At 54.5% G+C, this 13,480-nt stretch overlaps 4 protein-coding genes across 4 annotated transcripts; all 4 read right to left on the bottom strand.

Annotated features, from left to right (window-relative positions):
* Positions 1–1,482: 1,482 nt before the first annotated feature.
* On the bottom strand, positions 1,483–2,345 carry GGS23DRAFT_569381 (uncharacterized protein). Its single transcript, XM_051516454.1, has 2 exons — positions 2,117–2,345; positions 1,483–2,064 (listed from the first exon to the last, which is right to left on the bottom strand). Exon 2 carries the CDS (start codon positions 1,870–1,872, stop codon positions 1,624–1,626), a length of 249 nt encoding a protein of 82 aa, XP_051371490.1. The 5' UTR covers positions 1,873–2,064; positions 2,117–2,345; the 3' UTR covers positions 1,483–1,623.
* Positions 2,346–5,893: 3,548 nt separating this feature from the next.
* GGS23DRAFT_569379 (uncharacterized protein) lies at positions 5,894–6,500 on the bottom strand (the record flags this gene model as incomplete). The annotated part of the gene is made up of 1 exon (XM_051516453.1): positions 5,894–6,500. A coding segment is annotated over one exon (607 nt), but the record flags the coding sequence as incomplete, so codon positions are not given.
* A 1,060-nt stretch (positions 6,501–7,560) lies between these two features.
* Positions 7,561–9,908, bottom strand: GGS23DRAFT_66333 (uncharacterized protein). Its single transcript, XM_051521180.1, has 3 exons — positions 8,527–9,908; positions 8,089–8,457; positions 7,561–7,982 (listed from the first exon to the last, which is right to left on the bottom strand). Exons 1-3 carry the CDS (start codon positions 9,615–9,617, stop codon positions 7,961–7,963), a joined length of 1,482 nt encoding a protein of 493 aa, XP_051371488.1. The 5' UTR covers positions 9,618–9,908; the 3' UTR covers positions 7,561–7,960.
* Positions 9,909–12,722: 2,814 nt separating this feature from the next.
* On the bottom strand, positions 12,723–13,049 carry GGS23DRAFT_569376 (uncharacterized protein). Its single transcript, XM_051516452.1, has one exon. It carries the CDS (start codon positions 13,004–13,006, stop codon positions 12,788–12,790), a length of 219 nt encoding a protein of 72 aa, XP_051371487.1. The 5' UTR covers positions 13,007–13,049; the 3' UTR covers positions 12,723–12,787.
* Positions 13,050–13,480: the final 431 nt, after the last annotated feature.

The raw sequence follows: 13,480 nt of genomic DNA, 5'->3' as shown, positions 1-13,480 counted from the left end.
GCCGCCGCTGCTGCCACCGCATTCGGTCTTATTATCGCCACTACCGGCATCATTACCATTACTACTATCCCCGTACATTAGTAGAGGGATGAGTTCCGAACCTTCCTCATTAGGAACGTGTTCCCATCTGGTGCGAGGAGGCGAAAAAAAAAAAGTAAGAAAAAGGGATGGGGGGAAAAGAAGGGTCAAGTGAACGCAGAGGAGGCCTAACTGGGCCGTATTTTTCGACGGACGCGATCTCTCTGCCCCCTTTCAGCCAACCAGACTCCGACCTGGCGCTGTTGATGGCGCAACAAGTAGTGGCACCATAGTAAGAGCCAGAGGACCCAAAAGTGGGCTGGTTGGGCGAGGGCGAGGGGTGAGTGAGATATTACGGCGGATCTCGGAAAGATGTTGCCACGTCGGGGGGGAAGGGAGGGGGGGGAAAGAGACTACGGCAAGTGATGGGCGGATCCGGGCAAGGCAGGCGAGGTGCCGCCATTACGACCATGATGACGGGCCATGGTATGGTCACGAGGACGGCTGTCAGGCTTTCTGGGTAGATGGCCATCTCGATACGATCAGCAGAGCAGTGCCGTGGCTCTTCAAATCCCGTGTATGGACAGGGAAGCCGCCTATCCCGACGGCATGGTTACGTGGATTTAGCTGAGCTGAGCTGAGCCGAAGCTCGCTAGGTTCTGTCGGGGGGGGGAGAGGTTGGAGGTGCGGGCTAGAGGGAGCGGGCGAATGGGCGAGAGAACGATGACGACAGCCGATGCTACGATACATGCCAGATGATGTCCGTGTACCGAAGGTGAAGCTGTCCGTCTGTCGAGCGAGAGAGGGATGATGGTGGTGCGTGGTGGTGCGTGAGAGAGGAGATAGGGAGGGGGGGTTTGGTGTATCTGCAACGTGCGTGCCGCCGTACCCAACCATATCATCTCTCTGGACGTCTCTCCCTGGCGGGTTATGCTTATGCTGCTGGCGCTGCCGGCCGGTCTCCAAGTCTATGCCGAGATCTGTAGAACCCTTCTTTTCTCTTCTCAGACATCAGACGGCACGGGAGATGAGAGATGCCACGGCATCATGCATACATACCGAGAATACCACTTCCCAGATGGGATCCCACGCATCCACATGCTCTTTACTTGGACGTACACACCTACAGACACGACTTACTGGCCCTCTGGCCCTCTGGCCGTCCCTCTCTTTCTCTCCCTCTCTTTCTCTCCCTCTCCCTCTCCCCCTCTCCCTCTCTCCCTCTCTCTCTTACGTGCTTGGACGCTCTAGCTCCTTTACACCATACGCACCAACCACTATACACATATAGCGGTAGGTTTGGTGGGTTAGGTGCCTATATGTATGTAGTCTCGTTGTCTTGGCGTCCAATCTCGCCAGCACCCATGTCCGCGTCGCGTACGGGTACGTGCGGGCGTACGTACCCACGCAGGTAGTATGAATGTACATACATACCTACCTACCATCACATCCCCCCTCCCCTCCCCTCCCCGGTCACCCCTAGTTCGTCGTCGTCGTCGTTCCCTCTCTCCTCGTCCCCTCCACGTTCCGCCGGCTCGAAGTCCCGCCCCCCATCGAGGAATCCAGATGGAATCAGCACGGTATTGCGCCAACCAGTCCCCTGGGTCACCGCGGTGCAACCACACCACCAGCAGCAGCACCACCACCACCACCGCTAACTGCTACTACGACAAGTACTACCACTACCACTACCACTACCACTACCACCGCATACTTGGACACGTACACACGCACGAACACAACACGCCCACACATACATATTATATATATATATATATATATATATGTACAGCATGTACGTAGGCAGCTAGGGAGGTAGGTAGGGAGACCCGGATCCTTTCTATTTAGGGACATGCGGCTATCTCTTGTCCATGCCGGGTCGATGCTAGCGATGGATGGCAATTGATCGATCCGGGTATTGGTGTTGCTGCTAATGTTATTTCTTGGGGTCGCCTCGAAAGTTGTCGGTCATCCTGGTCGCCTCTTTTTTTTTTCTTTCTGTCTTGGGCTCGCTTCCTTCATCCCTCCCTGGCCGACGTCTTTTCTCTATGGTTTATTATTATTATTGCTATTACCGCATCAAAGTAGGTAGAGGTACCTGTGCACATGCCATGCGCATACATGTGCATACATAGGCATACTCCATGGATGTCATACCTACCTAGATATATATGCGTGCAGGTAAACCAAACCACATGCGCACGGCGAAGGAAGCGATAGAGATAAAATAAGGAAAAGAAATGAAAGAGAGGCAGAACTACGGATGGAGAGGGGGCGGGGCGCCACCACAGAAGAGAGAGAGAGACAGACAGACAGAGAGAGAGGGGGGTCAGGGAGGATAGGAGGAGGAGGGGAGAGGATGGGGTGGAGCACGTTCTCGGTCTTCTTCTTGGTCTTCTCTTTTTTTTGTTCTTCTCTTCGTCTTCTCTTCCTGGCCCACGGCGTGCTTCTTCGCTTCTTCTTCCTGTTCTTCTTCTTCTTCGGCGAGATAGGTGCTGGCTGCATGCATGGCGCGTACATACATACATATGTACATGCGTATATGCATGGGTAGGTAGGTACCTAGGTACCCAGGTAGGTACGTACCCCGATGCAGGGTGTAAGTGCATAAATACCTATGTACCTACCTAGGTATCTACCTATCTACCTGCCTTAGGTACTACATCCTGACGTCCCGTAGTACGACGGATGGCGACGATGCCCCGCAACGACGGTGGTGTCACGGTCGTGCCCAGCAGGTACCTAAGGTAGGTGAGACTAATAATGCGCAGATGGGTAACTTGGGCGAGATTGCGGATTTGTACCTCGCTAGGGCGGTAAGGTAGGTTAGGTACCTAAGGTAGGTAAGAGGGTACCTAACACCTTAAGCAGCCCCCCTCGCCGGTGGGGGAGCGGGGGGGAGGTTTGGCCGTGGAAAGCAGGAAAATAACCTCAGCGAGACCCTGGCCGACGTTACTTGGGTGCGACGTCCGAATTCCCACCAATGCGTAAGCTCGGCCGAGTGGCCGACTTGTAGGTACCTCTAGCCCGGCGTTACCCAGCAGCGAAGTTACCTTGGGTACCTCCTATATAGGTTAGGTACCTACTTGAGCTACCTACCTAGGTAGGTACCTAGAGGTAGGAGGTAGGTAGGTAGGTAGGTAGGTACTTACCTACGGCATGTACCTCCTGACGTTCATGCGGGTTTGTCCGAGTCGGCCCAGGCCACCACCACCTATATACATATATATATATATATATATATATATGTACGAGCGAATTCCACCTACATATGTACGTAGTAGGTAGGTAGGATGCAAGACCTGAGGGATGCGGACCTGAGGGAGAGACGGGAGGGAGAGGGAGAGAGGCAGGGAGACAGGGGAGGAGGAGAGAGAAGGGGGAAATCTCGAGGTAACGTCAGGACACGTAGAACAGATCTAGACTGAAGTCGGTTTACCCGTTCCCACGTTCTCTTCCCCCCCCCCCTCCCCGGCCGGGCCATTGCTACCCTTCGACCAACCGGGCCTATACAGGGTTACGTACATTACGCATGCGACGTCCAATATGGGATGCCCCCTGCTGTAACGGTAGGTAGGTATTCTTATTGTCGTTACCACTGCGATATAACTAGAGTCTAGCTTGTTGCTATTATCTACCTAGGTAGGTAGGTAGGTAGGTAGGTAGGTATTATTGCCTATAGCCATAGGCCCCGACGTAGCCTGTTCTCTCTCTCCTCTCTCTCCCCTTCTCTCTATCTTTATACCTGTATATCTCTATATATAATATGTATAGACATACACGCATACACTGAAATAAATAAATCCATCTCACTTGCTGGCTAGGTACCTACCTAGCCTGCCGAGTCCGACGCGTTACTTACCTCACCTATTGTGCCGGCCGCCCCCTACTTCTCCCCCCGCGTACTGCATGTGTGAGCTCGAGTAGTGGTGGGCATGTACGTGCAGTGTGTGGGTGCGAGTATACCTAGGAGGTAGGTATGCAAGCACATCCATCGCCTGTAGGCACGAGCTCTCTGGCGCTCCGCCCTACTTCGACGCCTCTCCTCCCTACGCGACAACAACGCTCTAATACGCGACAACACCGTCCTCGCCTATGCCTTCCTTCCTTCGCCCCCCTCCTACCTCCTCTCTTTCGCATGTTAGAGCTCTGTGCTTGCGTAACGTGTCAGAGAGGGAGAGGGGCGAGGGAGAGCCGTAACGGGTCTGGACGTGGGTGGCGTCGAGACATATAGTAATGACAGAAGAAGAAGAAAACAGACGATAACCAAGGTACCTACTTACCCGCCCCCGTCGCGTGGTTGTATGCGACGCAGACGAGCTGAAAGACAGAAATGGGTCGGGCAGTCAGACGGTGGCTTGCCCAGAGAGAAACAGGGAAGAAAAAAAAAAAAAGGGAGAGTACACGTGCGACGCTGCTTAACTCCCTGCTCAGGCTCCCTCCCTACTAGAGGTAGGTAAGCAGCTATTCGGAGCTGCCGCTGGCGACGACAATTAACATAGCGTTACCCACGTTACCTACGTTACCCGCCCACGCCGCCTGTCCTCCTCCCAACCCCGGTGTACCCGGATACGCACGCCTAGGCACGCCTACATATACGCAAATGCGATATCTGCACTTACACATGCAACCACATACAACCACATCACCTTACCATCTACCTACCTATGTACGTATGCTAACTATGTGCACGAATACGCCCGAATCCCACCTGCTCGCACGACAATCTTGTCTATGTACGTACGCATGTAGGTTAGGTATGCGTGTATGCATGCGTATACTTAGGTATGTGTAAGTATGTATGTAGGTAGGTAGGCAGGAGTCCATCTAGACCCCCCCCCCTCTCTCTCTCTTCATACCTCCTGACATTCACCCATACAACACATCGTACAACGACAGACCATGTGTACCTAAAATCGCCGTTCCAGAGCGTCTGGCCTTCTTTCGTAGGAGTACGCCGGTTAGCGGTAGCGGTAGCAGCCTCTGACGTGGGTGGCAGCAGCAGCTGTAGTAATAGCAGTAATGGCAGTAATCGTCCCCGTAAACGTATACTACCAGATACCCCGGCTCTCGCCGACGGGCATAGATATGTCCCTCTGTACTACGTAGATCCGGGGTTTGTATAACAGTTACGGTAGGTATACGTAGGAAGCACGGGGCCCGGTCTAGCTCTCCTACGTGCCTATTTGATTATACTGGGGGAGAGAAAAGGGGCGAGACAAGGAGAAGAGAAAGAGGAACGCCCGAGATGCCTAGACGGTATGTTCGGCACGTAAGTTAGGCATGTCTGTATCTATGTACGCGCGCGCTGCACTCGATCTCCTCTTATCCTCTCCATATGCCTCTCTCTTTCTCTCTCTCTCTCTCTCGTGCCGAGTTGTGGTTGTGCGTAGGTTGGGTTAGTCAGGTAGGCTGGCAGACTAGGTAAAGACAGGTTGGGTTGCCTGGTAGGTTAGGTATAGCAGTCCGGGTATACACATAACTATAGTATGTGCGTGCGTGCGTGCGTGCGTGTGTGTGTGTGTGGGTGTGGGTAGGTGTGCTGTATGTAAAGGTAGACAGGCAGGTGGTAGATTAGGAAACGTCTTATTGCTTATGGTTCTTATTATTATTATCATCATTATTACTCAGTACTATCTTCGTCCTCGTTCGCGCCGTTTCCCGTCCCCCCCCCCTTCCCTTGCTCGCTCGATCGTTTTCGGTTCATCATGTTACCTACTATCCCGTCCGGTCCGGGGTCCTCTCCTGTTATGGGGTGGGAGCAGGAGCACGGATGAGAATCCATTTTCGGACTCGTTTCCGCTATAACGTTAGGCAGTTCCCTTCCCCCCCAGTCTCTCCTCCTACTCCCATCTCCTCCTCCCGCTTCACTTACTTCCAAGGAAAACAATAAGAAAAAGTAGCAGGCGGGTGTCGAGCGTTATCGGTGGTAGCGGTGGTAGTCGCCGCGGCGGCGGCGGCAGTAGCAGCAGCAGATCGTGCGTACCAATTCCTACGCATGCATGCCCGCGGTCCACTGGCCGGGGGTCGAAACGAGCGCGAGGTGGAGGAGGGCGTAGACAGTGTGGAGGAAGGGCACGGCAGGGAAACGGCACGTATGAACCATCTGGCAGTACGAGAGCATGGCAAATGCTTACACGTACACACAGAGCGCGGGTGACGGGGATTGGTAGTGCCGTTGGTTCCCTTTTCTTCTTCCTCCTCCTTCCTCCTCCTCTTACAAGACATCCGTTGGCATTTCCTCGGTGGCAGCTGATATGATCTGGCCTGATCTGGCTCGACAGCGGCATTTGGTAACGAAGTGAAATAGGAGAATCTTGAGACCTGCAGGCGCTTTGCCAGTCAGCCTGCCTGCTTCTGTCTGTTGTTCTCCCTCTTCCCCTCCCTCCCTCTTCCTCTTCCTCTCTCCCCCCATCTCTCTCTCTCCCTCCCCCCCTCTCTCTCCAACTGTAGCACAAAAAGGGGGGGGGGGGGCCGACTTGTCTGCCCCCCATCGAGGCACTATTAAGTCACGCAATAAAATGCAAGGCCTAGAAATCCCGACCAACCTGATTCTCATGGCTTGCCTGACGGGAATGGCGCAGCCCACTCGCCGCTGGAGAGGAGAGAGGGGTCCGAAGGATCCTGACGAGTTACGTGGTGTGCTTATGTGCGTGATGGACCGCGAGTGAATGTGCGTGCGTGCGTGTTGTAGAAAGCCTCTTGTATTTACGTAGATGGGTTGGTTAGCCCCAGATATCACAGCAAACTAGCATTGGTCGCCTACGGTAGTTGCTTGGTATCTATTCCTCATTCTCCCCTCGCCCCTTTGGATCCTCCTCTCTTCGCCGTGGGATTACTCCTTGCTTTCCTCCCTGGCCTCCCCTCCCGCACCGAATTCCACATGCTGTGCCAGGATACATACATATACGTGCTTGCAAAAATGCGGCGAAGACAGGGCTATAGTACAGGGTATACATGTGGGTAAAAGAAATATATATCCCGAAAAAGGATGATAAAAACAGACACGAAACAGTTAGTTTGGTTAGCCCGACTCCGCGAGAGAGGACGACAACCAGAAACGAGACGTAAATGCAGCCGAGGAAACCCCAATAAACCAATAAACCACCCAAATGCATAAGACTGGTATATCTGAAAGTCATCCCCAGTGCCTATTCCCTGCAATGCTCCGGCCCAAATTTTGAAGAAAAAAGATGGAAAAAAAAGCTGGATCCAGAACGCCGGTGAAATGTGCGCTCAAGGCCTGAATCTGGACGATCAGATAGGCCATGAAATAGAAAATCTTCAACTAGTGTTGGCATTTGTGCTAGTGTTGGCATTTGTGTAAACCGTCGTGGCGGCGTCCAGTCATCTCATCTTGTAGCCCAATATCCCGATAAAGGCGACGCTGGTGCTACCAGGAGCGTTGAATACTCAACGGACTCGGCTAGCAGACAGACCGCGGAATCAAGAGATAGAAGGCCGGGTTCTAGACAAATTTCATGACCGGGGCAGATCAAGACGAGTCGCTATTTTCACCTCTGGTCTTCCCAGGGGCATGCTGTATAGGCTCTCGGCGCTGCTTTTCGAACGGAACAACGCCTATCCTTGGGCGTAATATTCGTAGGACCTCGGGGCTCCCCTCCTGAGACCTAAGATTGGACCCTGTGAAGATATCTCAGCAAGTGATTACATTTCCACGAGACGACCGTTCCGTGTATGATCATCTCGGTCTCCCCCCCCCCCCAGGAGAATGCGATTCGTGAAAATCGTCTGTCCGTGTTCGCACTTAGTCTAGCGTAAATCGATGGCCGTTCTCATCCGTTTCAGGTGGCAGCAGAAACCGAACCCCTGCTCCTGCGCTGGCGGCACTTCTCATATCCGTATCGAATCGGGGGGATCTGCGAGGCTATGCCGATCGCTTTGTTGGGCCATATAGAATTATAGCCGGTGTCTTACAGTGCTATACACGGGTATGGGGTCTTCTGTATCGTATAACAATAAGCCCCTCTGATCTTTACTTTTTTTAGGGGTCGGAGATGAGGGTCGAGATAGCCCAAGCAATTTCTCTCCGTAGGATCGTCAACTTACGGGTCTGTTTGCCACGGCCGGGAAAGAATATCACGACCAAAATCATGGTGTTGCCAGGCCGGTATGGCGCCATTTGCGGCCTTTTTCATGTCGGGAATTGGCATCATTGGGGACGATCGGCTCGGTGGGAGCGGCGGGTGCCGCGGGTACTCGTCGTAGGAATACCGGACCCTCTTAGGGGGTAGGCCCGGGAGTAATTCAGGAGAATGACGGCCCATCTTGTTAGTTCGAGGCGAGACAGGTGTGCTCGATGTGCTTCTCGGCCTCCCAAAGTCCGTCACACTGGGCTGGGCTCCGAATTGCCTAACGTTGGACAGGTCATGCTCCGCCGGAGAAGCTACCGGAGAGGTATTATGACCACCTCGCGGCCTAGGCAAGTCAGTTAGCAAACGTACAAAACCCGACACATCCACCTATCGAGGGGGTGGGGAGACCTACGCATTCTTGAACTTGCAGACGCGGCCGAACTTTTCGCACTGGACACATCGGGGGTAGTCGGGGTCACACTTGATCTTCTTCTCCCGACAGGTGAGACAAGCTATCGCGAGCCGCTTCCTCGGCTTCCCCGCCTTCGTGACCCCCCAGTGGGCGTTAACCGGCTCCCCATCGATAACCGTCTTGCAATGAGTCCCGTCGTCGTAGAAGTAACACATCCCCTCCCCGGGAACTTCAGCTTGCTTCACAAAACGGGGCAAGAAGTGTGTCCCTGTCCAGATCTTGGGTCCTAGCCCGTCTTTCACGGGGGCTCCTTCTGGCATGAGGGCTCCCACCAGAGTCGGCGAACGACCCGATGGCTCCAGATGCATCGCGTTCTCTCGCTTGAACACCGGGCTCGTTTCGAAGCCCAGCCTCTGACCCAAAGGAGGAAGCGGCATGCGCTCCGATCGGAAAGGGGGAGCTGCCGATGGCGATTCGAACACATACTCCCCCCGCCTAGAGTCCAGATGGCTCATACTCGGCCACCTTCTAGGAGACGGCTCGCCACGCGGCGCATGGTTCGGATGATCGAAATCGCGCGTCGGGGATTTGAGCGGCCCGGGAAACTGGGACGCGACCGACGGGAGCGTTGGCCTCTCCGGTTCCAGCCTGGGCTCGTAGACGCTCCGCGGTTGGCTGAGGGGAGGGGAGACGTTCGGAAAGTAGGAGGAGCTTCTCGACTGGGGCCGATCCAGGGGAGGGTGAGAGCTATGAAGAAGACTGGGGCGATCCAGCCGAGGAGAAGGGGCCGGGCGGACGTGGTGAGCCGGCCCAAACAGGCTGCTCAACGATGGGAGTTGCTGCCTAGGCGCGCTCTGGACGCTCTCTCTTCGGACTTGACCCTCTTCCGGCTCCTTAGTTGACATATCGGATCTGGTGCTCGGATCATAGCTAGACATAGGGGGAGAAATAGGTACGGTGGTGGTGGCTGCCCACGTCGGTTCCTCGGAAATCCTAGGCGTGTGGGCGGACGAAGTCGGACTTACCAGGCCGGGAGGTGTGTTAGGAAAAACTGGCGGACGATGAGGCTCTGGTCTACCTTGTATCCCCATTGAGGCCGGGTGCGAAGTCCAGATCGGTCCTTATAGCGTTTCAAACCGGGACAGAGGAAGTTTGGCAGAATTCCCAGGCGGGCGGCGCACACTTATGGAGCCCCGAAGAAAACGGCGTGGCGAGCAGAATATACGCTGCTGGGTCAGTGGTATATACTTGGGGCATCTGCCGGGTAAAGAAGGGAAGTCCTGGGAGCGGCGCAGCTAGCCAGCACGCACACTCATACGACACACCCTCCGAGCTGCTGTAGGTTCGTCGAGCCGGGGCGCTGGGAGCGGCCAGAATCCCGGATAATTGGCGTGGGCGCTGAGCTGAGCTGTGGTGTGCGGTGCGGTACAGGCTGTCTCGTAACGGGTTATTAAGAGGCCAGCAGGCGATGGGCGAAGGCCGTCGACGTGGTGACAGAAGAGTCTAGTGTGAGGCGGCGAGCAAGTCAGAGCTAAAAGCTGACAAGAGGCGAAGGGCCAGAAGGGATTGACCCGTGTAATGGGTTTTTAGCCAATGTACGACAGATGGGTTCTCATAAGTTTAGCAGCCTCTCGGAATTGGTACCCCAGTTGTCTCTCGGGTGAATCGTATACCTAGATACAGGAGGCAAATAGCAAGTGACGACGAGTCTGGCTGAGCTGAGGAGAGAAGATGATTCGAGGAGAGAGAAAGCAGGCCTGAAGAGGGAATCGGGGGGTGAGGGAGGTATTGTATGGTAATATCTCGTAACTGGACGGGTCACGTATGGCGGCACCGCCAGTGAGAGTGTGTGATGTAAGTAGGACGGGCCTGTTACTCTGCTGCTTTCTAGGGTCCCCTCGTCCAGGGAAGAGGGACAGGACAAAACGAGACAAGACGAGATTGATCGAGGTAGCAGCGGCGACTAGGTGGAAGAATCCCATGTCCACCCCCATGCTCCATGGCGGGAACGGACGAGGCCAGGTACTGTTACCCTGGTCACAACCCATGCGGAGGGGGGGGGGGGGGGTATGGAGAGAGAGAGAGAGAGAGAGAGAGGTAGAGAGAGGAGAGACCTCCAGAAGACTTCCCGCGTCTGATCGTGGTCGGCTCCGACGGCATGGTGTTGGTTTCCTGTCCTCGGGAGGCACGTACCTATGATCAGTTACCTACATCTCCTAATAGGATATACACGCTTACCTACATGCGCGTAGTGTGTATGCGCCAGTCCACACACACGCCCACTTACATGGGATTTAGTACGCGAGACGGGCTAGCTGCTAGTCGGTAGAAAAAGGTAGGTAGATGTCTCCGTATGAGGCCATACCGGGCCGGGGTGCGCACGCAGCACACACACATACACCCACACACACGTACTCCTCCTCCTCCTCCTCCTACTCCTTCTCCTCTTACTATTACTACCGCATGTACATATATACCTACATATACAGAGACATACTCATATATACCACATATATACATACGCACACATCATAAGAGAGCGTGTCTACTCATATGTTTATGTGTGATATATATATATATGAGTGTATGTATGTGTATAGGTATGTACGTACGGACGTATGTATATACATACCTACATATGGACAGACTGACAGACATTCGTAGATACATACATACTACGTAGTACGTACGAGGGTAGATCCTGGGCTCGGTAAGGAGAGGGCACTTGTCAGGGTCCTCCTGGGGTCCCGTCGATAAGCTAGAAGGGGATGCCTGGCAAGCTTGGAGATCCTAGATGATCCCAGATGACCCTAGCTAGATCATAAGGCGAGCCCCGTGCTACGGTAGATTTCAATACTAAAAGCCCACGCGGCGACGGATGTGGTTAAGGGTAATCGAATGGTCGGGGAGACTGGGACGAATAGAGGGCGCATCTGTGTATGCGAAGAGGCCGCTACCGCCTGGCGAATCCTCCCTGGATTCTAGCACGCAGTATACGGTAGCAGTGTCGGCGTAGTGGAGGCGTCGTGATGTACATACGGAGACCGGGTGGGAACGAGGCCTACGGAGGCCTGGGTGTCGTAGACGAGGTGGGTAAAGGCACGTACCGCCACGGGGAATCGAGGGGACCGGGGGTTGGTAGGTAACCCAACGTTACCTGCGCAAGCATGTCGTGGGACGGCAGAGACAGAGACAGGAGACAGAGACAGCGTGTGTGTGTGTGTGTGTGTGTGTGTGTGTTGTCTGTGTCAGTGTGCAAGTGAGAGAGGCAGCGAGAGGTAGAGAGAGAGAGGAGCGAGAGGCGGACGAGTGAGACTAACTCGTCGGAGAGACGGAGGCTTGATGTTGATTCCCTGTGGGTCGGTACTCGTTGGTCGAACGGAGCTGATCGACAAATTTAGGAAAGGAAGGCCCTGTGTGCCTTCTGTAATCCCCGGTAGTGCAACCCGTGTCAGCGGTACCTGCCTGTCCGCCTCGGGGGGGGAGGTACTTGTGCGAGTACGTACGCGGTACCTGGGCGTCCCCTGCTTGTCTCCGCGACGGAGGTACCTCTACCGCGTACCCGAGGGTGTTGGTAATCGACATCGGGTACGTGGCTCCCCGATCTCGCCAGGTACTCCCCATGTATGTACACGCGTACTAAGATACCCACGGCGATGTATCCCATCTTGGAGAGAGGTAGGTACGGGCCAGCCCTGGTCGCCCACACGTGGATACGTACCGAGGTCAGCGACGGCAACCTCGATTTACCGAAGTGCGCGTTTGTCTGTCGGCCTATCGCCGGTGTTGCATGCCTGTGAAACGTGCTATAGGTACATGCGCGTATGGGGTAATCAGGATACGCACGCGAGGGGCTTGCCAGCGTACATCCCTTTATGTATATGGATATAGGGACATTCGATAGGTACCTAAGGTAGGTATGGACCTAACCAAATGCACTTTACTCATAGGTGCATACCCAAACCCAGGTAGGTACATACCTACGTATATGTATATACCTTAGGTAGGTACCTACCTACCTACCTTAAGGGGCTCAGCAAGCATGTACCTACCTGCTTATGCACATATACTAAAGTACCTAACCCTCGTAGGAGGTACGTGCATAGGTGCAGATGCGAATGGGCACAACCAAGCCAAGCGAGCGTATAGTAAGATGCTCTTCTCTTATCACAGACGCCATTGGTCTCGCAGGAACTCCGTCGAGGAGAGCAAGGTCGTTGTTCCAGACCATGCATACCACATAGGTATATAACACACGACGCTATCCTGCGCATGTGCATATATATCCAGCCTGCGCACACACAGCACAGAGACACGTGCATAGACTCAAACATGCGTGCATGGCGTTGCGCTGAGCACTTCGCATCGTGCTCACCCACGACATGGCTAGGTGCCTTGGCGGGAGAAAGAAGGGGAGGGGGCGGTTAGAGAGAAGCAGAGACCGAGAGAGAAAGAGAGAGAGAGAGTAGGATTTCCTCATCTTAGGTACGAGCTATGGATGAGACGATGTGTTACTAGCCAGACACCAAGCAACGGCTTGTCGATGTTGTTGTATGGACGAGAATACGCAGTATGACGGCTACCGCCCTGGTCCACGGGCTACACGAGGCATCGTCGCGACGCACTCCGGGATATTATTATATCTCCCCAGGAGAGCCTGCCCGGGAGTATACGAGCAAAGCCCGCGTGCCGCCGGCACCTAGGCTGCTCTTAGTGTGATTCCGGCGCTCTGGGTGCACTAAGTTGGCCACGTAGATGCTACGGTGTGGGTAGATTTAGTCTCTCTCTCATCTGATCCCATCTAGCGCCGGCTAGGTCTACCGCGGTGGGCGTAGGCGTCGTCGCCAAACCCCGAGGGGTCTGGGACTGCATGGACCTTTTGCAGGCGGCACGCCTGTAGCCGCCCGCGAAGGCTCGGAAATGCCCAGCATCTTAGCCGTTAGATTGCCTGGGG

This window comes from Durotheca rogersii (assembly GCF_024521655.1).
Source record: "Durotheca rogersii strain YMJ 92031201 chromosome Unknown GGS23scaffold_11, whole genome shotgun sequence".
NCBI classification, from domain to species: Eukaryota; Fungi; Ascomycota; class Sordariomycetes; order Xylariales; family Xylariaceae; genus Durotheca; species Durotheca rogersii.
The sequence above is the reverse complement of the archived record's forward strand: the minus strand, read 5'-3'. Positions and strand labels throughout refer to the sequence as shown.